Raw genomic sequence first — 27,658 nt, forward strand, 5'->3', positions numbered from 1 at the left:
GACCTGACAACTTCTGTTCCATCAGGTTTTAGTAAATACTTCATTAGAAGTCTCAGAGAAGGAATGTAAGGTCATAAAGATGAAAGAGCACACAATCCCTGCAACAGCAAAGAGTCTCACAATGAGCCAAAAATTGCCTTTCAGTTAACTTATCACAGAAATTATCACAGGACTTGTCCCTTCCACTGAGCAGATATCTCAAGAAGCTCCAGATAAAAGCAATAGAGAATCAAAAGCATCCATCAGTAAAGCCCGGCTAGCTACGTAGCCTACTCCTGTTTCCACCGAGGTCTGCACTTCTCTTTCCCACAAAACTTGCCTCAAAAAACAAGAGGCAACTGCACAGCCTAAGTATGAAGCTCCCTTTAAATGAACCAGGGGAATTACAGAGATGTAACAGAAAGAAAAGTACCAGGACTTCTATTCACGAAGCTACTTTCATAGGCAGTTTAGTTTTGTGAATATTCACTACTTCACCCTCCAGAAAATTATGTTATTATCTTGTTGGAATGTCACAGTTCAATAATTAGATGATCAGACTTAAAGGTAAAACACAAATGTATTAGATCTTGAAATGCAAATATGCCATATAACACACACATGCATTTGTGCCCACAGCAGTGCATGACCAATATGAGATATCCAAAGGTGAAACTAAAAGCTCATGTTCTCAGGATGAGGGATCAAGTTCAGCCTATATCCAACCTTCTGAACAGATGTAGGTCAAACAAGCATCATCCACTTTTTTCTGAGTTGCACAGGCTACACAGAACATTCCTAATCTATTGCTTAAAGTCTGGCAATTAAAGCTAGCTATTTCCAGTCAGCTTGCACATTGGTATAGATGGAGACTAAACTATAAAAATTTAGGTACCTCAGTGTGGTGGTTTAACCCCTGTAGGCACCATATGAGCTACTAGGAAGAAAATTAAGTCTATCCCAGCCAAAACCAGCCCACTCAGCATTAAAATTTACTTTCTATTCTTTTGACCCACAGACAAAGCCTAGGGAGAGGCTAAAGCATTTAGAGATTCCACTCTTTACCACCACCTAAAAGGTTTGTTACATTTGTTCCAAAACTCTGTACTGTGTGACAAGAACAGTATAATTTCTTAGGAATGGAACTCACCGAGAACGAGAGCGACTTCTTGATTTCCGCCTTTCCCTAGATCTAGACCGCTTTTTCAGAGGACTTCTGGATCTGCGTCTGTCCTTGTGTCTTGACAGTGACCTGTTGCCAGATCTACTTCTATATGAACAACACCAGAAGAAAAATAATATTGAAACTTCAAAAAATTATGCCAACCAGCAAAGGAAAAAAAAACATAAACCTTGTCTCACTACATAAAATTACATAGAGTTACACATCAGTCATATACTGCCTATCAACATTTTTGCAAATGGGAATACTTTATGCTTCACCAGGTGCACATGCTCCCCTTTGAAACAATGCACAATTTAGACAGTACCCATGTTTCGTAATAACCTCCATGAACATTCTGGAAAATATAAATTCATATCATATTACGATATTTGTCCTTAGTAGATTACAGTGCATAAAATCTAATATAGACAATTTCTAGCAGCTTGTAAAAATAATTAGTTACATTTTGTTCTTTTCCAGGCCCAGTCACTTATTGCAGTCTTGGTCACTGAGGAAAGATGGTTTTAACTGGTCTCCTTTTGCTTTGTTCTCCAGGCTTACAATTTAACCAAACTTTAAAAAACCAAACAAAACTAAACCAAAAAAACCTACTATATGTGGTTCAGCATTTAGCCAAATTACCTTTTCAGTTGAAAGGATTTGTTAGCATGGATTTCAATTTCAAAAATTCTCAAGGAAAGGAATGAGCACTTACTATATGATAAATACGCAATGCAAATAATGTGCAGATACTCTGACAAAAATCAAATTAAAGTCTTCTGATAAAACATATATAGTATAATTGCAGATTTGATGAAGAAAATAAGACTTTTAAAATTTTACTGTATTCTTTTTTCCAAAATATTCCTTCTTTTTGGAAGATCATACTCCCTAGGAAAGTAAAAATAAAAAGCTGGATTTGAACATTTAGTTTCAAAAAACCCCATCACTGGATATTTGCCTGAGAGGTTACAGCACCATGAAGTTTAACTTGCCAAAGACAGAAAGGCCATGTATGTTACTCAATAAATCCTGAAGAACAGGGAGGTACAAAAAAATATCAGCTTCACCTGTCTTCTGCAGCTCAAGGCACATAGAGTAATATACATGAAGAGGAGAGGACAAGCAACCATTTTTTACCTACTGCTTTCCTCCACTTATCAGCACAGAAATACCAACTAACTACAGGGCAAATTAAATACAATTGAGTCAAAATAAGACCTTGAATAAATTTTCTATGATAGAGATGGAAACGACTTAAGTGTTTTATAAAACAGTAAAACAGGGAAGTGGTAAGGATAGTTTATTCTTAAGGATGAAGTTGCCTCAACAGATCAGACTAACCCTTTTTCAGCATGTTCTCAAAACTGACAGTAGCAGTGGTAAATCGTTTTAAAAAACCCAACAAAACAAAATATAACCATCAACAGTCGTTAAAAGCTCAGGTTTTCCACAAGTAAAAAAATGTAAGTTTATCTTCTAAAAATTAATTTGATTTGTGTGAATACAAGATAGCACTGAGATTACTGCAGCATAATACAAAATAAAGCTTGTTTTTCAGCTATGTCCTGAGTCAGAAAAACAGCAGAGAAGCAAGCAATAAGGAAGTAACCAAACGATTCTTCTTGCATTAAAAAGGTACTTAATATTTTGACATCATTAGGTAACAAGCACAGTGCTGTCTCATTATTGTAAAAATGAAGCCTGCACTTAAGACCTGTTTGGTAGTATAACTGATGGTTAACCCCTCCGGCCAGCTTTTCTGTATCTAAAAGAATTCTAGCTGCCTTGTTAAAAGTCGATGTATGAAAGGATGCAACAGAGCTATTGCTGCAACACTGATAACACTCACCGTTTTAAAGTGCAAGCTGTCAAATACATTCTGAATTTCTTCTTTTTTTTTTTTTTTTTTTTTGTTACTTAATGCAGCCAAATATCTTTAGATTGATTACGTAAATGCTCAAAAGACATTCCTAACATTGAAAGAATCTACACCATTTCAGAAAGTGTTTATGAGCCTCACATTGCAAGACTGTCTCATTCCTGGAAAAAATCTCAATAGGTACACTTTAAGGGTGATCTAGTAATTTTATTCCCTCTCATATTCCAAAGCCTGTTTTGGAACTGAACAAATTCAGCAAAGCAAACAAAATAGGAAGAATGAAAAAACCAGCCCTAAAGACTTTTTCTTCTGCTTTTAAAAACCATAGCTTTGCATTTACAGTACAGTAAATAAAAATACTGCATTTCTTAACTCGATGTTTGGACGTTCAGGACATCAGGAACTTTCCACTAGCAAAACTAGCCAGCCTATCCGCTCAGGCTATTAAAAGTAATCTACACATTCGATCCACAAAATATACGTATCTATTTCTTTTTAAAATACAGGTCACAAAATGATACTATGCTATATGGCACAAAATGTATCATGAAACCATAGAAACGGTTATTCTATATGGCACAAAAAGTGCCTTCTAGTGTGTTTTAACTGAAAGTAATCCTGAAAACATTTAGCATTTAAAGAGAAAGAGTGTCTGTTCAGAGACAAAGCTCCTGGTTACCCTGACCGGCTCAGTGTAAGTCAATAATCTTCTCTACAGGGATACTTGTCTTCTAACTCAGTAAGAAATCTCAGTAACCACCACCACCATTCAAAAAACCCCAGTCTGATCTCTTACTCCAAAATAAAAACCATACCTACCTGTGTTTTGAGTGTGATCTTTTCCTTCTAGATCGGGATTTTGAGCTAGACCTGGATTCTGAACGAGAATGGGAACGAGATCGACCGCCTTTTCTTTCACTGCTCTTTCCAGACTCTGAGAGGAAAAAACCACTTTGCAGTGTAAGCTCAGAACATTTAAAGATCCCAGTTAACAATCTGGCACAAGTGGAATGTACCACATATAGTGCAAGGGGCCTACTCTTTGCACATCTTCCTTCTTTGCAAATATCCTTCAGAAACATCCAAGAAAGTCATTGCATATACTCGTTGAGTGCAGCCATCCTGCAGCAGTACACATAAACCAGATAATTATAAACAGCTAGCTCTATTAGGAATGGGATTTATGTTGCTGCCACAATGCACAAGATCACAACATGTTCTTCTTTTGGTCTATTATGTAATATAATTACTTTCTTTTTTTAAAAAAAATAACCTAAGAAGAATACAGTCAATTTAGAGGGCATCATTTTAAAAACAAGCATAAAATGTTAATAATACTTAGTACTTTCTATACTTTCAGGTATTTCAAACATTGTACAAATACTGAAGTTCTACTCCTCAAATGCTGTTTTGCAGGAGACAGAGAGAACAGTGTGAAAAGTTTGATCCAAAGGCCAGGAAGCCACCAGAAACTCCTAACAGTGACTTCACCAGACTTTGGTTCAGACTCTAAATGGTTATTATTCTGCTGCTTACCACTGAGGATATGTCAGATCTATTTTCCTTCCAACCTTAAAAAACAGAAGACAATACTCACCCACCCCCCAAAAAGAACCCTTCAAGACTCCGCACTATCAAACCTACATAAGATGTCTAGGTTTGTTAATAAGATGACAAAATCTCACTGAAGAAAAGAAAAAGGATCTCAACTGGAAGTTTAAGTAGTTGAGAAATTTTTTCATGCTGTGGTTTTGCAATCAGTTTAGGTCAGCAAAAATCAGCACTGAAATGTCTGTCTAACCTCTCAATCCATCAACACCTTCCTCCTTGACTGGCATCTCAGTGATAACAGGGATCAGGGAATCAATCTGGGTGAAAAAAAGTCCTTTAAAATACATTGTTTTTTCCCAGATTCATTGTCTGATCCCATTTGCCATGAGGATGCACACTGTCTTGAGCCAGCATGAAAAAGAGCATAACACAGGGACAATATTAACTGCTGCAGATAAGAAAGCATATTACTGCTTTCACAACCATGCTAGGTCCATCTGATCGTGACACTATGGCATTAATGGGTGCTAAAGGAGAACAAAACAAAATATAAAGCATTTTCTTCAAAAAGTTTGTAAGTACTTCGAACTTAAAAGCACCATCATTAAGTATTAATTTAGTATTAACTTTGTATTTTTGAAAATATTCAGTGGGCATGTATCTGAAAACAAGACATGATGAAACAAAGAGTCAGCTTCATTCCACTGCTTTGTTGCATGAATACAATTTTGATTCTTTTCTTTTTTTTCCAACGTATATTGTTCACCTTTAAGTACCATTTTCCTGTGTTTGAAAATGCTTTTAAAAGTGTGTGCCAAGGTACACACAGAACATGTCTGTTAGGTAATGAACATAATAAACCTACCTGGCTCAATAGCAGCAGATATGAAAGACTGGGCTTCCCTTACTCTCTTCATCACTTCTTCCAGTTCCTTGGCAGCAGCCTGTGGTGTCATTTCAGGAGGCTTCACTATCGCATTATTGGAGTGATTTATTCTAAATTAAGGAAAAATAAAACCTTTAACTCCCAAATACCTGAAACAGGAAAATGAAAAACAACTACGAAAGGAAAACACCTTAACTTCCATGTATGACTAAAAACTTCAAAGTTCAGCAAAACTACAGATTTGTCCTAATACTCATCTGTTCTGAGTATCTGAAATGTCTTTTATTGCTGTCAAAGCTTACCACTTTTGAATAAATGTGGCACAATACTTCCGTGTTAAAATATTTTCTAGTATAAGTCTAGAAATCTATTTCTCTATTTCAGATCAAATCTCTATGTTAAGGCCTACTGCATACATGCACACATTATATAGAAAGCTTAATTAGTATTAAGGACCTTGCAGATTCTTTCACTATGATAGCTTCCACTATTTCAACATTAAATGTAAACGTATTTTACTCAATGCCATCCATGTTCTTCTCAGAGAAAGTTATGCTTAACCTTGAAATGAGAGTTTATAAAAATGTTCCAGTTTGCTAACAACAGGTCCTTATATTGAAAAAATATTCATCACAGCAGTTTCCTGCACATCGGAGTCATAAATGTCATAACGATACAAAGAAATCTCTCATTCAATAGTAATATGGATAATTAATTTCTTACTTCAGTGGCCTGTCTCCAAACATAACTCCATTAAAGGCAAGAGCTCGAGGTACAGAATTTTGGTCTGCAAATTCCACAAAAGCAAATCGTGTTGGTTGTGTCTCATCACCTGCCATTCGCACAAATTTGACTTCTCCAACTTGCTTAAAGAATTCAAGCAGCTGATCTGCTGTTGTAGTCTAGAAAGAGTTGAAGAGCTCAGCTGAAGTAAAATACACAATGAAACTCACTTATCCAATGTATCAGGTAATCTAAGAGCTACAGATGTTGGAAAGACATCTCATCGTTATTACACAGGCAACATAAATTTGGTAATGTTACACTTTAAAAAAGACAGGTATTTTTTCTTCCATTAATCTAAAGAATATACTACAATTTAAAACAGTGCAACCTCAAGCCCTGAAGTCCTATACCTAGGTTAAAAAAGCATTTGCACAGCATTTTGCACTTTTCAGGCAACTCATTTGATATAACTGCTGAAGAATTTCCTCATACATCTGTGCCCAAGCTATTGACTGTGAATTTTGATAAATTAAGGTAAAACATAAAACAATATTAAAAGACTTAGCATTCTGTTTTTCTACTAGCTTCCAGCTTGTTTTACATTATCGTGATCAAAAATACTTTTACACTCTAGTACATTATGCCAGTCAAAAAACCCCAAAATAAAATACTTATATTGCCATCAAAAGCAGATAATGTTTCAATTAATTCAATCAATTGCTGAAAAATCAAGTTTCTGACAGACGTAACCCTCCTGTTACAGATACTCAAAGGTATTTATAATAATATTGCAATTTCCACTAGGACATATCATTCCATCTTACTGTACTCAAGCAACTGCACAGTGTTGTGGGGGACAAGTGCCATAATATCACCCCTTCTGCTCAGCTAACACAACCCAGCTTGACACTCAATCAACACACACAATCGTAAGCACATTTCCAGCTACAGTGTGATTTCTCTGGTATCCTTCCAGAACGAATTCCACAGTCTGGTCTGATCTGACTGGCACAGGAGCATTCAAAATCTGAAATATCATTAGTAACCAAAAAGAATATTTTTTGTGTTTAAATTCCTATTGTCATCAACTAAGGAAATCTCTTTAACATGTAAGATTCAAATTCATAAACTATAATTCTACACCTTCCATTAGTATGTTCATTACACAAAAAAAAGCTACCTGGGAATTCAAGTTTCCAACATAGACTGTTCTCCTGATTTCATCAATTTTGGATGGATCCACATTCCCCATAATCGGTGGTTGTGGTATTTCTCCCAGTGCCGTAATGTTAGGGTCCAATGCTGCTGCTGGTATAGCCCCCAAAGTGCCAAGGGAAACACCAAGCTGGAAAACACAAAAACAATATGCTTTCCAGCCAAGCACTGGCGGGAGATACTTCACTTGTCAATACTTGCCTGCCTTGTGCACTTCAGTAAAAATATATCTTAATGAATACAGACAGTCCTTTAAACTTTAAGGTCACAGCTGAGCACTTCTTTTTAAGAATAAAAATCTACACATAAATAACCTTCTATAGTTAAGATTTTCTGTGGACTATCAGTTAGCATCTTATCAAAGAAGTCTGGCCAGGGATGCAGTATATCAATCAGAAAACATATAGGCTTGAATTTCTAATGTTTACAGTCAATCAAATTGACTAAGATCTCTTCAGACACCACTAATAGTCTTATTTTTTTGCCACGACAAGTATCAGGCATAGATGAGGAAGTGCTGAGCCCTTGCTGAGCCCTTGCCCAGCAAGGGAAGAAGGGAATTTGCCGTGCCCAGGGCCTATTTGTTCTGTAACACATACCAGTCCATCAAATGGACAGATAAGGTACCTTTTGGACAAACACATCACATAAAAGGAAAGACTAATTACAGTTGAAATGCAAAGGATATTAAGTCTAACTTCTTCCCCTACAAACACAGCCACTTTCTAAAGAATGAGGACAATGCAGCTCTCATTTTTGGAACTGGGAATTGAAATCTTTGCTGGAGAATCTTAAAAAAAAAAAATCACTTAAAAGTCACTACTAAATTGGTCTGCTGAGTTCCTGCTTTGAATTTTATTTTCTCCACCCAAAAAGCAACCATCTTTCCAGAAAACAAATTTTCAACAAGACACCAGTAATATTTTTTTTTCTTACAAAAGGGAAAACTACTGTATTTTAACTTGAAATTTTCCCTGAATAGGTCACAGCAGCCTGCTCAGTCAAGAACAGCTTACAGAGGCAAAAGGGAACTGAGCAGAAGTAGCAGCAGCTAGCTCCCATGCTTTTTATAGTGAAAACATTGACAGGCAAACAATCAAAAGCCCTGTCATAGAGATAACAAGTAAAAGCACTTAGCAGCATTTTAGTATTCTGAAGAACTATGTCAATGTAACTACTATGTTTTAACAAATTTTTAGGAGGTGGATAGACTGCCACTGGACCAAATTAATGGGTCTAGGGAAGCACAACAATTACAATGGGCACAACCAAAAGCAGTATTTACCCACTATTTTACAAAATAATAACCAGAAAGAAAAACCCAGGAAAGGTAGTGCACGAACATTTTGTGATCTACCCTCAAAAGAAGCACCACAGCTAAACCCTCCCTGATGTAGCACACGAGGACAACATCCACAGATCAGATAGTTCTTGCTCTCTGAACACAGAAAAGGCTACTGAGTACAGAAGAAACCAGAGATCAAAGAGCAACTGAATTTTACTTACTGTAGTCAAAGGGGTTGGTGTAGGTATAGGAAGCAACCCTGCACCAGGCATCAGGCTTGTCATAGTAGGAGCAGGCGCCAATAGAGAAAGGGCTTTGGCTTCATCTGGGATTTTACCTGAAGAAGCAAATGAAAGCATTACAGAGTTGAAACACTACACAGATGTTACTCTTTCTATGATTTTACAATTACCCTTGCATTTTAAAATGTAATAAATAACAATGAATCTATCTACCAGATCCTTACAAAAAAATAAGAACTTAAGTTTTTCCTTTTACCCTGCTCTACTAGGAAAAACAAAAGTGAGCAAAACTTCTAAGACTAGCAATCTCATTAATGGATTATTATTTTAAAAACTGAAAATGTATACAATTATTTAACACTTTGAGCTATGGGTCACCTGTACTGGAAACTTAATGTTCATGAACCAAACGATATCAAGCATGGACGCTTTCCCAGGGCGGTGTTTTCGCGGTGATCGAAAGTTGTTTTACACATGACAACCGTTCGTGTTGGCTGCATCACTAATAGCACACAGAACATCAGATACAGAAAAGAAGAACATTTTTTAAAGTTTAATCCCCAGAAATGGCAAATAACCAAATCAGTTAAAAAAAAAAAAAACACCAAAAAAAACAAACCAAACAAAAAACAAACAAACAAACAAAAAAAACACCAAACCAAAAAAAAAAAAAAAAAAAACAAAAAAACCCCAAAATATGTGCTAACTGAAATTTGTGCTTTGTTTTTATTCCTCTGGTGCTATCTACTTTGGATGCAAAAATAAATAAAAAGAAAATAAAAACTACTGAACTACTGTGACTCCACACAACACATACTACAAGTGAAGTTGGAGGTGGAGGAGGGGAGGGCAGAAAAAAATTAAGATTTGTACTGTCTCACATTCTAAGTCACCTCAGTTTATCTGAAACTTCAATAAATTAGCCTTAAATTTACTGATTGAAGAAAACCACAACTGACCAGCTAAGCAAGCTGTATCTTCCCAAAATATGCATCTCCTACTATTTCAATCAGATTATATTTCCCCTGACATGCTAAAAATTTAAGTAATATCTAATCGGAATTAAACACAGGTTTCATTCAATGTTCATCACGAGACTGCTAAATGAACGCCAAGAAATCTTCAAAAATTGAAAGATTTAATATTTAAACAATTACGATTACAATTAAATGTACATATTAAATTCAAAGTGCAAAGGGATTTAACCTGTTGCAAACATTAAAAGCTAAATAGAAAAACTACAGAAAGAAGTTCTAACTACACTAGGTATCTACGACCTATTCAAAATTGCTGGTATGACTGTATATATGCTATCCAACTGAGCCCTTTGGTATTATCCCATGCACTTCAAAAAAGTAAATGCTTTTTTGTTTTAAGAGTCAAGGTATATATAAACATTGGGCCAGCGGCTTTTACTTCTTTGGTTCAAACCCTGTATGTTTTATCTATGAAACACTTAACTTCAGGATCTAAAAATTTATAAATATTCTTATCAAAAAGCAAAATATGAGGTAAGTTTCAAAACACTTTGCAGTTTTAGCTATATGAGTTCCAACAGATCCCACATGAAACATACTACTTTAAAAAAAATAAAAAGAACATAAAAGTGTTGCAAACCTGTTCTACAGATCTGCAGCAAGGACTGGGTTACAGTTGGGTATGACCAAAGGACAAAACAAATCTAAATGAAACTTAATTTATATGCAGCATGGGTGGAATAGAAAAGATAAAATAACAGTACCCATTTTTTCCTCATGCTTCCTATTTACTTTTATTTTATTTATGTTAAAATTTTGAGGCACCTTGCTCCTTAACATGTAACAAACCACTTGATTTTGCTATCTAAAGGAGAAAAATAGGAAAATTATTAGCACTTAAGAATTAACTGTGCAATAATGACTTCCAGGGCTTTTTAAAAAACATGCATGAATCTGAGTCATTATCACAATGTTCAGCACTCTTTACAGATCTCATTTTGAAGTCAGGCATGCAATGAGAGGTGTACCTGATTTGCCTGACTGCTCATGAATATCAGGTACTCTGCTACACATCCTGCCTAATATGTAGCTAACTAACAGGCTTTCCAATATACAGTTCCACCAGCTGTGCATGCAAATTAGGCATAGAATTATGCACCAGTTCTTCTGAAAATCAAAATACTTCAGTGTTTTCAAACAACTAACAAACCAGATCTTCTCTTGAACACCTAGCATCTTGCAATTAACTGGATACTCATACAGGTTTCTACAGGATCAATACATATGGCTCAAGTAAATCCAATGGCAGAAGTGGCTCCTAAAGCATGTCTGCATTCTAATTTAGATCCTTGGTCAGTAACGTACATAAGTATATGCCTAATTTAAGTATGCACTTACATACAGCCAATTCAATATACACTTAACCAGTAAAACTTGAGAGATGTTTAGGCATTTAGCCCTTTTATATAGGAACTGAGTTAGGCACATAACTAAACAATGAATCAAGTTCAGAAAGGTACCGAAACACAAGCCTACACTTTAAGTATATGGGTCACCTTACTGAAATAATTGGAATTACTCATTTGCTCAAATGCTGTTCAAGGAATCCACTGAACGCTTTTGGTTAAGTGTACCATTATAGCAGTTCAAAGAATGAATAACATGCACATCTAAATTGTAAAATTATCAGCATTATTTCCAGAATACTTTGGTCCTTCCACAATGTAATGTTTTATTTTAAATACAAAATCTAGTTGGTCAGATCCATGCCACTAACAAAGATTCATTTATTTTAATCAAGAATGAGAAAGGGTCGATCTCTACAGACAGAACCCTGAAAATCTGCCTGTACATTCAAAGATACTGTCTTTTCAAAGATCCTTCTCCAGTTTTTAAGACCAGGTCAAACTTTTTAACAATTCTATAGAAATCAAACTGTTGTGGGGGAAAAAAAAAGAAAACCTGAAACATCTTGCAAATCTACTTCTCTGTTCCTCAGACAGTTTTGAAAAACAAATTAATATGTGAGGCCAAATAACCTCATAAGTTACAGGCTTTATGTTTCGGAGTTTTATCTCCATGAATTTATTTATAAAAGGATTACAAGCCCACAAAGATACAACTAAACATGTGGCTTATGACACAACAAATTAGGACATTAACGGTTTCCTTTTTTAAACTCATGGTATTTAAAAACTGAATGGAAATGTGATAGAGATACTTATTTTCTATTGAGGGAAATAGACAAAATAAATATGCCACATCTATACCACATCCTTAGAAAGATTTCTCAGAAGCTCTTGTGTTTAGTGAATTACAGATTGTATGATGATTTATTTACTGATTCTTCACTTTGCAAAGGAATCTGGAAGCAGATATAGATTAGCTCTGCATTGCCTAGAGACACCTTATACTTCTTAGAAAATGTACAGTTGTCCTAAATATCAGCTATAATCAAGGTGCTTAAGAGCCCTAGTCAACCTAGTCCATATCAGAACCCGTTTTCCTAAATGCGGAACAGAAGTCCCTGTCTTAAGCAAACCCCTCCAAGTACTCAGAAGAAATTAATTTTCTGCTCTTTGTACTGAAACTACAGTTAATCCTTCCCCCTCCCCCAAAACTGCTCCTGCAAGAACTAAATTTGCTCGTTTTAAAAATACAGAGTTCACATCTGCTCTAAACGTAATTAAAGGATTTTTTATTTTCCTGCTATTTTAAATAAATGGAACACGCACACTTACAAATAAAATAATTTCTCTGTGATCCAATTCATGATTCTTATTGGATTTAGCAGCAGTGATTAAAGAGATTACAACTACTGGCAATTACCTCAACTGGCACAGCTAAATCCAACAGAGATCACGAAGCAAAGCTCTTCCTAGCTGCAGTGCACAGCCTGGTGCATCAACAGAGTGAAACCAATTGATCCTAATGCAGCTGGCTGGGAAGAGCAATGCCTGAGGACTACACACAGCACCTGCTCCACCACTTCTGTTTCAGGGCTTCCATTTCACAAGAAGTAAGAAGATCATTTAGGAATGAGAACCTTCTCAATCACTCCAGCATGAACTGCCAGGGCTTCTGAGATTGTGAGATGACCAAGATGACGCTTCTTCCTTTCTTTCTTTTTTTTTTTTTTAAAAAAAAAAACCACAACCCTATTCTTGAAACAACCACCACTGACTGGAGCATGTCAAAATGCAATATACACATACATACACACACACACAGAGAACTGAGTCAATCTTCCCACAAATAACAGTGTTAAAAGACAATGTGCCTCACATAACATTCCAACCAAAACTTCAGGCTGCATTTGTACTTATGAGTGGTAAACAGTTTTTTCTGAAAATTACAAAAACAAAAGGATGAAATCTTACTGCCACTGACCTCACTGGAGCAAGTTTCCATCAGAAGCAAACAAGTATTTCACGACATTCAATATTGATGAAAGTTCAATTTCAGAAATAATTATTTTAAACTCACAGACATAAATAGTAAGACTTCTTATAAACAGACCATGCAACGTAAAAGAAAACTACTCTGCTGAGAAGAGCAAAAATAGCAGAGAAAGATTATGGCTTTACTTTGTAAAGGTAATTTCTCCAGAAGTAAGAGTTTCAACTGTCCTTTTCCAAGACAAACTCATAAAGCATAACATATGAAAAACTGATACGTTTTTCACTATTCCTGTCTTCTGACACAATGTGCTCATCTGTTGAATTTAGATGCTTAAATGTATTCCAGATCAAATTTATCTGTAATTCTTAGCATAAAAATGAATCATATTCTAAATTCTGTGTATACCATCCACCATTCATAAGCAGCTTCAGGTCAACTTCAAAATGAAACACTGTGAACCCTTTACAAAACACCATTTTTACAGAACCGAAGTACCAGTTCACAAGTACAAGGGAAAGAGATTTAACAGAACAAAACAAAAAAAAGGGACAAAATAAAATAAAAATAAAAGAAACAAAGGAAAGAAAGCAAAATAAAATAAAAACAGAGACAGGGCGTCCATCTTCAGCAGGCCAGACTTCGATCTCATTTCCCCCATGAAGGTTTCACTTGGCGGCAGGTTTAGTGGCATGGCAAACAATGCCTAACTCAGGCAAGTGTAACAGGTCTGCCTTGGCCAGTCTAGTCATCTAATAATGCACAAATATCACACAGAGAAAACATACAAAACCAAATTAATAGTCAAAATCCATCTACCAGATAATGTGGACATAAAATTTAGAATTATTAGGGTGGCATCTTTGTTTATCTTTCAACCTTTGCGTTCTCAAAGTATAACATTTAAAGAAAAACCTACCAATACGGCACACACAAAGAAGTCATATTTTGACAGCTTAATAATGTTACTTCATTTACAATTACATTTTTGTTAAATTGTTTATTAAATGTCATAAAGTTAACACTGTTTTCACTGTATAGTGATTCCCTCCTTGTACTCCCTTGATTTACCACTATTTAAATACACTCCAAATCTCAAATTTTATTTCTGGTTTTTAAAACCAAGTTTTCAGAGTTCCATTCTACCTCTCCTCCATGTTTGATTCGGCGCATTAAATATTTTATTACTGGCACTGTTGGCCAAGGATATAGTTTTACCTCCCAGCAGAATATAGCCATCACTACTTTTAAAGCCCATGATACCGTCAACTGACTCCATTACCAACGCATCATATGACACATAGCGAATCAAAAATCTTGCACATTGGTCTCCACAGCCATACTTACTCCATACAATAAATTCCTCAGAAAGTTAAACCTATATAAATTCACATCTTTATAAATTAAAATTAGTGATTCTGTTAGAAAGTTACATGGAAACAGCATTCTGACATTAAGAAAAATTTGACCTCACAACCCAATCACTTGTTCACCTAGTTATGCATAAATCACTGCGGGGTCCAGCGTGATTTTGAACACTGAAAATTTCTCTGTAATATGTTTTCTCAGAAATGACTAATAAGTCAGCTACAAATGGGGTTGGAACAAGATTTGTCAGAACTAATTTTATGCTCCTTCCATTCATTGTCTACCATCAAGAGACACAGGAAAATGTAGCTTTACCTGCCTGTTGCCATATCACGTCAGGCAGTGATCTCATCACAAGAAAAACACCAGGAAGTGTGGTTCATTCATTAGGCAGCAATCTTCCCCCTCTGGCAGTACTGAACCAGCGTTAAGGTCTTTTCGATGAAACATAAAACTAAGATCCTGAATAATTTGTAGTCAAATATTTAGGGGCAATTTTTCAATCATAAGGACTCTGGTCCCATTAGCCTCTACAGAGCTCCAAGAGGATACAGCAATATCCTCTTTCTGGTTTAAGAACAAGTTAAAAAAATAAAACCAAAAAGACCCCAAAAGAAGGCATAAAAGCAACTACAAATCTAGCCTTCACAAGGACAAATTTATGTGCCACATGCCCCTACTAAGAAAGCTACAAGAACAGGCAGTATATTGTAGGTCAATATAGCCTCTAGTGAAAGTACTTATAGAGTCTATGAAATTTTGGAGACTTGTCAGAGTTTGCTAGGAACATCCCAGGCCATTATCACAGCAGCACTAATCTCATACTATCCAGACCATGATGTGGCAAACATGCCATAAAATGGTACTTTGGGACCACTGTTAACAAACTCCAAGAAGTCAACAGTATTTTTTGAACCCAAACCTGACTCTTGCAGTTAGAAAAGTTATGTTAATAAGAGGTATTTCTGGACTTGCTGCAGTTTATGGTTCATTCATTCCAAATACTGTTGTTCACGGCAAAACAGCTACCATGTTCAAAGTGAAGTCAGGTTCACTCCACCAGCTGAAATGTTTCCACTCAAACAGGCAAAAAGTCCAGAACCATACGGGCAGATGCTCAATTCCACAATGATCCCAGTGAAGTCAATGGGGCTCTGCCTAACTCCAGCGATATGCCTACCACAGGGCTGTACTTCATGTAACTGTATTCGCATCTGGGATACTATATTAACAGTATGAACTACCTTGTACTCGACACATCTGTAAACGTATGGCATCAAAGCTAGTTAAAGGAACACTTGTAAATTTATTAAGAGTTTTACAAATATTTTACACTGGAAGCATTCTGCACAGATCACTGCATTTTGAAAGAGATATCTAAAAACAAAAAGGAGTACCAGTATACGTAAGAAAGCCTTTTTATGGCACATGAAGTAATATTTTCCACAGTAACAAGAAAGGAAAATTGAAATTTTTTAATTAAACTAGCAGGTAAACATTTATATTCAAACAGTAATTATCACCATGAATGCTAAGTATTTTAGATTAGATTAATCTAAAATGGCCAAACGCATATATCACATGCCTCAAGCAAAACTGGGACTCAGTCTAAAATAATGAAAAAATAAACAGTATCTTTAAAAAAAAAAAAGGCACAAAAAAACCCACCACACCAAAGGTGATACATTAAGATCCAAACTGTAATGTTATCGGTGCCAGGAAATTGCTTAATCTTTTCGGTCCTCCATTGACTTCAGTGAGAACTCTGTGTGAGAATAAGCTTGCCAACACAAACCATGTTGAAGAGATTTTACCTTCTTTTTCCTCAAAATATGTAACAACTACGGAAAATTGAATGATCCTAATTTAAATCAACTGTCTTCTTTCTAATGCTGCATTTCAATTAAATCTATATTAATTGGGTTTCTTAATTCAATTTTCAATTTTGTTTCAAGACTTTTTTTCAAAAAGCGGTAAAATAAAATAACAACAGAGCACCACCTCCTTACATGGAAAGCTTAAAACAATTAGCAGACATGACAAAGACCAACATTACAGAATAATGTCTAAAATACCAACCTTCTGCACAGGGCACAACTATCAAAGCTCTGTCAATAAAAACCGTGTTAGTTAGATGCTGGGCCACACCAACACTCGATGCTTCACGAAACTTAATATAACATACTTTGGAGGAAAAAGCAAGAGGTGCGTTGCTGCAAGATAAAAGGAAAAAAACAATTAGTCACATTAAATAATCGCATGCATGTATTTTTAATTATCACTCCTTAATAAAAAAATAGGTTTTAGACTTCCTGGAAAAGTTGGCCAAAAGGCAAGAGTATATTTACTAATTTGCCTACTCACTATGTCACTGAAAAAAAAGCATAGCATAGCACCTGCTCTTTTTAATGGAAACTTACGGAAACAAAAACTCAAATTAACAAAGCTAATTTTCTTTTATAATCTTGCTTAACAACATTGACCAGTACCTTCCAAATTACTATTTTAAGTAGGATATTTACTTGATACATTCGTCAAGTAAGTAGTTTATAGTTTATCTGTTTTTCTTCAAATAATGCTTGTTCAGGAAAGTCAAACAACAAGCACAGTGATTTTTCAGTGAGCCCTTCAGATATTAGCCCATAATAACTGATACTCTTTCTTACATCTTCATGAAAGCAGATTTGTTAGTTCGTATTAAGACAAAAGCAGTTCTTGAGAGTTCTTTCAAATGTTAGGTCTTAGTTCGCTAATGTAACAAAAATCCATTTTATCATCTGCCTTGGTTTAGCACAGAGTAGTATGGCATAACACAGGAGGCAGGAGGAATTCACTACTTGGCTAGAAGAAGGAGGAAAACTTGGAATTTGCTTTTCCATTAGAAAGTATACCAACAGAGATGTCAGAGAGCACAACACATAAACACTGTAATCTTGACCAAAACCAAAGAAGTTTGCTTTAAAAAATGTATTCCATAATCAAGGTTTGTAACCACTATACAAGCAGTTAGTTTATTTTTTCATATGAAGGAAGTACAGGTAAAATCTTCAAAGAGAGAATGTAATAGGATTATCCTGGTTTGGCTGGGACAGAATCACAGCCCAGCCATGCTAGGCAGGCTCAAGCCAGCCAGGGCAGCTGACCCGAGCTGGCCACAGCTGCAGCCCACACTGTAATGTCATGCTCATTATGAAGGGAGGTGGTTTACTGAGGAGAGGGAGCTCCTGTGAGGTTAGCCCTGCTGGATTCCTGCTCCTTCTCTGGTTTCTGCTGAGGACTACTTGGCAACAGATTGTGACAACAGTGTATTCATTTGGCTAAGTATTTTCTGTTTGTACTGGTGGTGTTTTCATTAAACCTGTTGTACGTTCACCTACGGGTCTTCTCTCCTTCTTCCCCAATTCCCCTTCCTGGTTGGTGAGGGTTCATCGGGTGATAGAGTAATTGTTACACGTTGGCCCTGGTACAAGCTAAACGTAGACAAGGATATTGCTGGAACATCAGTGACTTCCATTTGAAAAGACCATCTGTCTTCTAGCAAAGCAGTAAACCGTGGAAAATATGCTGCACAAACAGTTTCATCCTGACTCTCCCTCAGCTGAAACAAAAACACTCGTCAACCTTCTGGAAGTTCCAGAAGCAGTTCAAGTTTAGCCAACCCATCCTGTAGTCCCTCAAATTCCAAGCAGGTACTCCCAAACTAAGTTGTTGTATGGAATTAATTAGACTTTAGTACTCAAATACAAGCTCAGAAGTTTTAGACATGTTATTTCATAATATTAATTGCATAAATGAACAAACAACTTAGAGGCAGGCAGACTGGTATGTTTCTGGTTACCAGAAAGGTAACAGCTAACTAGAATATCTAGAGCGGCAGCCAACTTCAGAATGGCATTCAGAAAGGCTTAATGATGGAAGATTCTGTGAAAACAGATATACATTGAGAAGGCAAAACAAAAGAGGGAATGAGAGAGACATAAATATGAAAGTCAACTTTAGAAAAACATTGCAAAATGACTAAATTTCTTCTGCCCATTTATTTTGTTTGTAGTGGCCAATGTTTTCACAGCCTCAAGTGTCCACATTCAGGAAGGAAGTTTTTGTATAGAATGTCTTCTGAGCCACCTGTAAGTCTTGGTTCAGGGCAGTTTCCAACATCAGAGGTTGATGGTGAGGTATGACTTTCTGTCATAGCAGTAGTCAGCAGAAATATTTGCGTACAACTTTTAATCTTACATGTTCTGAAGAGCCAGACTTTGCTCACTGCAAAGGTGTTCGGTTTTTTTTACAGCCATGGCATATTTTTGTTTGCTTTGGTTTGTTGGGGGGAGCGTGGAAGGGTGTCTGTGTGTGTGGGTTGGGAGGAGAGGGTTTGTTGTTGTTGTTGTCTGGGATTTGTTTGGTTTCAAATACACATGCCAGTGTTACAACCCAAATGGCTGAAGCCTCCACTGAAGATGCTATGGTCCTGACTGTTAAAGACTTCTGGGTTTTTCCTTTTTTGTTTTCATTGCTAACTCAAAAAACATAATTCTGTTCCAGGCCCCATAAATAATCCTTTTAAATTTCAACATCTACAGAGACAGTTCTGACAAGCTTATTTTTTATAATACTCTCCCCCCAGTATTTCTTGGATTTCAATCACAAAAGCTACGTAGAAAGCACATTAAAAAATATTAACATCAGAACACTGCTGCAAACAAGGCTCAAAAAAGAAGTCTTGGTACAGTGTTTTCTGAAGGTTACAGACGAGAATTTCTCTATAAGGAGACCACCTCTGCTCAAAACACATCAATGCTGGACCTACATCAAGGGAGATGATTAAGATCCAAAAGATATAAAATTCTAAAAGGTTTCACGATGATTGAGTCCTCTCTGTTTATGAAATGGGCGTCCTAAACCTCCCCAACATGCTTCCTAAGAAGTCTTTCTTAAAACAGAGAAGTCCTATTCTGTTTCAGTTCCTTTTGTTCCATTTCTCTCTGCTAACCTTTTTGGAAGCTGAACTAAGGTAGTCATATTATTCTTCCTAGTGTTACAAAGCACTGATGCAAAAAAGCAACTCCTACATCTCTGACTCAAGGTTACTATAATCCAGTTTCTTTAGGAAAGCAAGAAAACTCAAAAACAAATATCTAGATAGTATTCAGATTTTTCTACCATTTTTGTTTTCCTTTGTAGGGAGACAGTAACATCCATCTCCCAACAGAACACCAACCAACCAAAAACATTTCATAAGAATGACCTATTCAGAAAGCTACGGTGAAAAATCAAATAAAAGGCTACAAAACATTCCTCTAAGGGTCTGGGTTTTCTCAGGGCGTTGGTGGGAGGAAATAACAGAAATTAATAACTTATCAAAATAAGACATGTGGTGGTTTGGTGTCTGGCGGGGTTTTGGCTTGGCAGCAGGGGAGGGGGCTACAGAGGTGGCTCCTGTAAGGGGCTTAGAGAAGTTCCCCTAGCTCCAATTTCAGACCTGCCCCTGGCCAAGGCCAGGCCAACGGCAACTCTGCGAATAACTGTTCAAGAGTGAAAGAATCTGTTGACTGTAGTCTTTTTTTTTGCCGGTCCGTGTTGGTGCGCGGGTGAGCAAAGGGGGATGGGAGAGCGCCAGCCCTGCGGACCCCCGGGTCAGCGAGGCAGGAGAGGGGGAGCTGTGCCGGAGCAGAGGTTCCCCTGCGGCCCATAGCGGGGGGGGTGGCGGCTGAGCCCCTGCAGCCCCTGGAGCCCCGCGGTGGCCCAGAGGTCGCCCTGCAGCCCGCGGAGGGCCCCGGGCCGGAGGGGCAGGGCCCGGGCCCGGAGCAGCCGCGGCTCCGAGGCAGCCCGCGCTGGAGCCGCCCGTCGGTGGGAGGGCGGCAGCCCCGGGAGGGACCCGCCCCGGGGGGTTCTGGGGAGCTGCGGCCCCGCGGGAAGGACGCCCGTTGGGGCGGTGGGTGGAGGGCTGTCTGCCGGGAGAGGGACCCCGCGGTGGGGCCGGGGAGGGCTGCGAGGGCCCCTCTGCCTGAGGGGGAAGGAGCCGCGGGGACACCTTGTGCCGGCCGGGCTGTGACCCCCATTCCCTGCCCCTGCGCTGCTGGGGGGGAAGAGGGAGCAGAGCTGAGCCCGGGAACACCGGAGGGGGGGTTGGGAGGGGGGAGGTGGGTTGTATTTCAGACCTGGTTGTATCTCTCATTCTCCTTGATGGTGGTGGTTGTTTGTATTAAATGTGTGTGGTTATACCCAAGTCGAGTCTGTCTTTTGCCCATGGCCATAACTGGTGACTGAGCCCTCCCTGTCCTTTGTCTCGACCCTCAAGCCCTTTTGGTTGCATTTTCTCCTCCCCAGGGTAGGGGTGAGCGAGTGGCTCCACCATGGTTTTCGAGCCAGCTGGGTAGGCTCAAAGCATGACAGATGTTACGGGAATAATTGTGCAGATCACATTTAAATAAGGCTATGTGTGTTTTATCTCAAAGGCTTCATCTATACTGCAGGATATAACAATGTCTAAGAAACACTTCTGTGTTCCAGCCTCCAAGACTACTCGAGACCATCCAGAAGCAAACACTACTACAAAGCAGGGCTTTCAACACCTAATGGCAACAGTTTGTGCCTCCCTGCTTTCAAACAACTCATTCTGCAAAAATCCAGTTGTTGTTCAATAAAGCTTTTCAATATTTAACTGTTCAAAAACCCTCTTACAGCCACATTTGAAGGCTTATCACGACAAATGTAGTTTTGAAGTCTTCTCTGAAACACAGACCTCAGCTGGGTGGCAAGCATTAACACAAAAGCATGACCACGAGTAAGAATGTGACATCACTGGTCTAGTAAACGAAAAACCAACTCTAAGCTGTACGAGTGGCTGGCATACTGGAGTACATACCCAAGGCAAAAGACCTGTCACACGCTGCAAACCAGCTTTGGATTTGAACTGTACTGCAAACAGAAAGTGTTCTAAAAAAAATGGTCTTGGTCTTGTTCAGAACTGTGAGAAAAAGAAACCATACTTCATCTTCTCACAAGAGGTTATTTAAACAGCCAACAGAAAGGTACCAAATGAATACTTTCTTGAACAACGCATTTTGTAAATTTAAATGTAAGTAACTTCAGGCTGTTAAAAGCAACACACAGCAAAGAGACAAACGTTTCAGGGAATACTCTACAGAGCAGGGAACACAGTATACCCTCTCATGCTCTTGCATATTCAGGTGTCAGCATTAGGACACAAATGTGGTTTCTCAGAGACCTTTCGCACACATGGGCTTGCAGGAGGCCTTCTTCCTACCTCCTTAACAGCCTCTGTGTATTCCCGCTTCAAAAAATGCAGTAAGCACTGGAAGTTTTGCAAATGGCAAACTGAGGAGCTCTTGTTAAACAGTGACACCAATTCTCCACTCCCAACATGGGAATTCAGATCTCTAACCAAATCAGGAGATACACAGGTATTCAAAACTTCAGGATTTTTTCCTCAGACTTTGTGACAAAGCATCACTGTAGCTGACAGCAAAGCCCCACTAAAGCCACGCTCTTGTACACAGAAGTGGCAAATCCACGTGGAGGCACTGGTGTAAGAACAAGTCTTAGTACAAGTACTTAGCTTCTTACATAGGCTGTGGTTGTAATATTTTCTATTCCTGTTGACTTTTTCATCCTATCTAACTGTAATTTTCCAAGTGATTTTCATATACACCTATAACTTTTATTTACAGTATTTAAGTCTTTAGCTTCAAGAAGAAATCAGAACTAATTTGGTAAAATTAGAAATTTACAATCCAGTCATCCTGGTTTCCACAAGATGTAAGCAAAAGGGAAAATACTACATGTACAAGTAAATTAAGAAACCAAACAGCATAGAAATCATATTTTCTGAAAGGATTTTACAATCACCCTTTACTTTCATTTCTGAGCATCTTTCATACAAAGTTGGTTAAAAAAAAAAAGTAAATTCTCAAGGCTCTCTGAATACCCTTCTTCTCAAGGTTAAAGCTCTGATTATGGGACAGGGAAGAAAAAAGGACCAAAAGACTTGGTAATGAAGTGGAATAAAAGGGGTCTTTGAGCACTGAAAGCCACCCTCGGCAGTCTTCAAGTGACAAGTCTTACAAGGAAAGAGTTAAAAAAGTCTCAAGAAGTCTAAGTTTCTTGTGCAAATTTTTTACACCAGTGGTCGACAAGGTTAAACCAATACAACAGACAGATGCAGCATGACAAAAGATAAACTCCGCTGGTCTCTGTAAGATCTTACAATCAAATGCAAATTAAGAGTGAAATGAGTGGATTAAAAAACGCCAAACAACTCTTTTCCCACCTCCACATAACTTACACTGTTTACTAACATTATTCAAGGGCCACAAATAGGTGCTTTCAAATTTTAGATTAAAGTTTCAGTGGAAAACCTTACAGAGAGCAGAACAGATACAGTTGTACAATCAAGTCAAATTTGAAATTTTCTTGTAAGAAAGTAAGTAAATACAAACAGCCACCAGTAACAAGCATCTCTAACCCACTGAAAGATGATTCATGTTAACGGTCTTTCAATAAAAAGAAATACTGCTTTCAGTGCTAACGAAGCCTCACTGACAAGTAGCTAAAATAAGGATGATGACCAGACGGAAACAACTTCTTTAGTGCCAAGAGCTTCCACTGCACTCAACACTGAATCTGGACTACTCGCAGTTCACATAGGCCTCTTCAGAACATAACAGTAATAATAATCTGCCATCTGCATGAAGTGTCAAATTTTCTAATATACAAGACAGAAACTTCCCCACAGAGAACTAGCCTTTCAGGAACATAGCAGGTATGAAATCTATCCTTCTTAAAGGGATGTCTGATTAGCAGTACAGAAGAAACTGAAGGGCTTGGATCAATGAAGGTAAAACATTAAATGACAAGCTACCAAAAAAGGACAGCATGATTTAACTTCACATTCATAAAGAAAGTCCTTCCAATCAATTTGAGAAAGAAAATAAAGGACCCTAACAGAAACTGCTTTTTAAAACCACAGTCTTAAGATATTAATTGCTGGGAAAAGTCACTGGGTTCAGGAAGGTTGCTGGGAATACTGAAGAGTCATCTTAAAAAGCCTGCATTTTATTTAATGCATTAAAAAACTGAGGCAGTTTCTCTTTTCCTTACCACATTTTGCAAGCTTACAACAACTTTAAGTAAACTACTCTAACATTAATATGTTTTCTATTTAATATCATCTGTAAGTAATTATACTGAGCAATTAAGACTTCATCTTAGTTTTTTAAGTAAATTCTCTGCTGCATCCTATAAAATTGAGGTACATGTTAATGACAGGAAAAATGTAGAATATATGTAAAAAGGAACTCTTCTCTCTAATAATGCTAGTTCGGACAACCACAGCATAGCCCTGTACATTGCTCTACAATCCCTGAAGCACAAAACCTATAGGTACCAAAGTCATCATCTCCCCTTCAAGGAAGTCAAAAATCTTCTCTTTTTTCATTCAAGTCAGTGGTAGGGTGTTGCACCATGAATTAAGAGTGGAACAGTGCTATCAAAGGAATTTCCTGTAAGGTAGAAATGATCACCTGATCAAATTCACCACTTCGACAATCCTCTTTGATTGCTCTGACAGAGCAAAATAGCAGAGGATTAGGAAAAAAAAAACCCAAAGCTAAAATGCAAAGCTGCATCTTTCAAGAATGGGAAAAAATATTTCAAAAGAAATTAAATTGTCAAGAGCAATGCTCCAAAATGGTCCATGTCCTTGACCAAGTTAATGCACAAATACCAGAATGAGACTTGTTTGAGACTTGCTGCTCCAGCTGGATGCATGTAAGTCTACAGGGCCTGATGGCATTCATCCCAGGGTACTGAAAGAGCTGGCCAATGTTATCACAGGACCTCTCTCCATTATTTTTCAATGGTTTTGGGAGCCTGGAGATGTCCCAAGTTGACCGGAAGCTGGCAAATGTTGTCCCAATTTTCACGAAGGGTAAGAAGGAAGACCCTGGTAATTACAGGCCTGTCAGTCTCACTTCAGTGCTTGGTAAAATTATGGAAAAAGTTATTCTGGGAGTTACTGAAAAACACCTGAGAGACAATGCAGTCATTGGTCGTAGCCAGCACGGGTTCATGAGGGGAAAGTCCTGCTTAACCAACTTAATTTCCTTTTATGAGAAGGTCACCCATCTAGTTGACCAAGGGAAGCAAGCAGATGTGGTGGGTTTGGATTTTAGCAAAGCTTTTGATACTCTCACGGCATCCTTCTGGACAGAATGTCCAGCACACAGCTAGACAAGTCCATAATACATCAGGTGAGCAACTGGCTGACAGGTCGGGCTCAAAGAGGTACGGTAAATGGGGTTACACCAGGCTGGTGGTCGGTCACCAGTGGGGTCAATTCTAGGGCCAGTGCTCTTTAACGTTTTGTAAATTATCTGGACACAGGAATTGAATGTACATTAAGTAAGTTTGTCAATGATACTAAACCAGGAGGAGCTGTGGACTCCCTCAAGGGCAGAGAGGCATTGGGCAGGGAGAAACTTAATGAAATACAAGGGCAAGTATAGAGTCTTGCCTCTGGGAAAGACCAACCCCATGTACCAGTATAGGTTGGGGACTGAGCTGTCAGAGAGTAGCGTAGGGGAAAGGGACCTGGGGGTCCTGGTGGGCAGCAGGATGGCCATGAGCCAGCAATGTGCCCTCGTGGCCAAGTAGGCCAATGGCCTCCTGGGGTGTATTAGAAGGGGTGTGGTCTTTTTTTGTTTTACAAGAAGGGCACTCGAGTAAACACTTCATTTTTTTCCTAAGGTAATAATTTGAAAGTCAGGTCAAATGTCATAGAATCATAGAACAGTTTCAGTTGGAAGAGACCTTCAAGATCATCGAGCCCAACCTTTGTCCTAGCTCTACCAACACCACTAAACCATGTTCCTAAGTGCAAGATCTACCTGCCTCTTAAACACCTCCAGGGATGGTGACTCCACCACCTCCCTGGTCAGGCTGTTCCAAAGCCTGACAACCCTTTCAGTAAAGAAATTCTTCCTTATATCCAGCCTGAACCTCCCCTGGTGCAGGTTAAGGCCATTTCCCCTTGTCCTTGTTACTAGGGAGAAGAGACTCACTCCCACCTCACTACAACCTCCTTTCAGGCAGCTGTAGAGAGCGATAAGGTCTCCCCTCAGCCTCCTCTTCTCCAGGCTAAACAGCCCCAGTTCCCTCCATAACTATTATGCAAGGAAATCCATATTTCTAAAAGTTATGCCTAAAACCATAAAAATAACTAATCACAATCCCTCATCCTGAAAACTAAATTAATAATTTAAAATTGATGTTTACAGCATTATAACCTTGATATTTCCAATTCAAACCCTACTACTGTACTAAATTTTAGTATTTTACGTGTCTATACACAACGGTAAAATTTTACACATAGGCACAAACTTTATTTGCATAGAATTGTCAAGAAAGTATCTGTTTGCTTTAAAATCTGTTACATAATTAGTGAAAAATAAAAGCAGTGGCCAAAACAAAAAATATATTCGGTCAGGAGAAAACTCAAGTGTATTAAACAAATGTGGAACAAGTCCAAAGTAAAAGCCTAGAAAAACGTATAAAAATCACTATAAATCTATTAAAGAGTGTTTAAAACTCAGTAAGCCTGTTTTAAGCATGTCTTTATGAATGGATGCTGATCACATATACTTTATACACATAATAAACCATATTTAATTTTCTGAATGGTCCTCATTCACCCTACTCAGATGTAATGTAGTAACATAGAAATGGATAAATAACAACTTTTTGGCTATTTCATTTTAAAAATCGAAATGTTATTCGTCTGAATGTCTTCTTTGTATTAAAACTGAAGTATCTGGATGTGAATGACTCCTCTTTCTGCTATTCCTATTTAATTTTCATATGAAAAAAAGAAAAGACAAATGGTTTAAAAGGACACATCTGTTATTCACTTCCTAGTACAACAATTACGTTAACAAAAAATTTATTTTTCTCCCCTGTTCTGGCCTAGGAGAAACAGTACTGTTACTTTGTGAACCTCAGTATCTCCCGTCTGAGTCCATCCCTTGTATGCAGCTGACACAATGAGAACGGCTACAAATGAGAGAAACGTGTCATGTCCGCTGTTGACTTTCATTCACTGCCCACGTCTTATCAGGGGCATTTCTGAGCACGAGGCGGGGGAAGTTCTGTTCCTCTGTGAACAGCTACCTTGGCTTCTGTTCGAGCGGCCCTTTCTCGGAGAACAGGAAAAAAAAAAAAAAAAGTCGGTCCGGCCGGCACGCATCACCCGGGCAGCGCGGCCAGGCAGCTAGCCGAGCGGGGATCGGGCCTGCGGCCCTCTCGCCCGACCGTCCCCTGCACTCAGACCGAGCGAAGAGAAAGGCGGGCCACAGAAAGGGGTTTTTCAGGAAACAGGGGAAAAAAGAGACCTGCGGCGGGGAAGCGCGCCGGGGTAGCCTGGCAGCACGCTTCTCGCCTGGCCTCCGGCTGTGACTCCGTGTTGGCAGCCTACAACGGGCGGCTGCAGGCCCGGCCGCCGGCAGGCGAACACGAAACCCGCCGCTCCGGAGATGCCGCGGATGCTCCCCTCCTCCCGGTCGGGGCCACCATCTTAAGTCCGGGCGAAGCGCCTTTCCCTACTGCTCCTGCCATACAAAGGGGTGGGACCACGTGACCCCCTCGCCGTGCCGGAGGCGCTGGTGCCCACATTCAAGATGGCACGCAGGGCCTTCTGCCTCTTCCCTCCCCTCCACAGCCCCCCCCCCCCCCCCCCCCGGCCCCTCTAGGCCTCTTCCTCCGCCTAACTCTCTATCGCTCCGGGAGGCCGGCGCAGGCCGCACTTACTCCGGGGGATAGAGGCGCAGCTCCTCGATATCTCCCAGGAAGCCGAAGAGAGTCCGCATCTGCTCACTGGTCACTGCCGAGGACAGGTTCGTGACCTGGATGACAGAGGTGGGGCCCAAGGGGAAGCCCAGCGGCACCCCGATCCCTCCGCTGTTCATCAT

General features: G+C 38.7%; 1 protein-coding gene across 3 annotated transcripts in view; it reads right to left on the minus strand.

The window, feature by feature from the left end:
- The window catches only part of SREK1 (splicing regulatory glutamic acid and lysine rich protein 1), a 38,655-nt gene extending 10,997 nt beyond the window's left edge, over nt 1-27,658 (minus strand). For 2 of the 3 annotated variants that reach the window (XM_086480539.1, XM_086480538.1), the window contains exons 1-8: nt 27,498-27,658; nt 16,755-16,888; nt 8,911-9,026; nt 7,370-7,534; nt 6,187-6,365; nt 5,443-5,573; nt 3,846-3,960; nt 1,130-1,249 (exon numbers count right to left, since the gene is read on the minus strand). In XM_086480539.1, coding sequence (XP_086336665.1) covers nt 1,130-1,249; nt 3,846-3,960; nt 5,443-5,573; nt 6,187-6,365; nt 7,370-7,534; nt 8,911-9,026; nt 16,755-16,888; nt 27,498-27,658 — 1,121 coding nt within the window. Of the gene's footprint in view, nt 1-1,129; nt 1,250-3,845; nt 3,961-5,442; nt 5,574-6,186; nt 6,366-7,369; nt 7,535-8,910; nt 9,027-9,309; nt 9,333-16,754; nt 16,889-27,497 lie in introns of those variants that run through there. The other variant, XM_086480540.1, reaches the window with a different exon arrangement.

The sequence above is a fragment of the Leptosomus discolor genome, chromosome Z, assembly GCF_034619465.1.
Source record: "Leptosomus discolor isolate bLepDis1 chromosome Z, bLepDis1.hap2, whole genome shotgun sequence".
In the NCBI taxonomy this organism is placed as follows: Eukaryota; Metazoa; Chordata; class Aves; order Leptosomiformes; family Leptosomidae; genus Leptosomus; species Leptosomus discolor.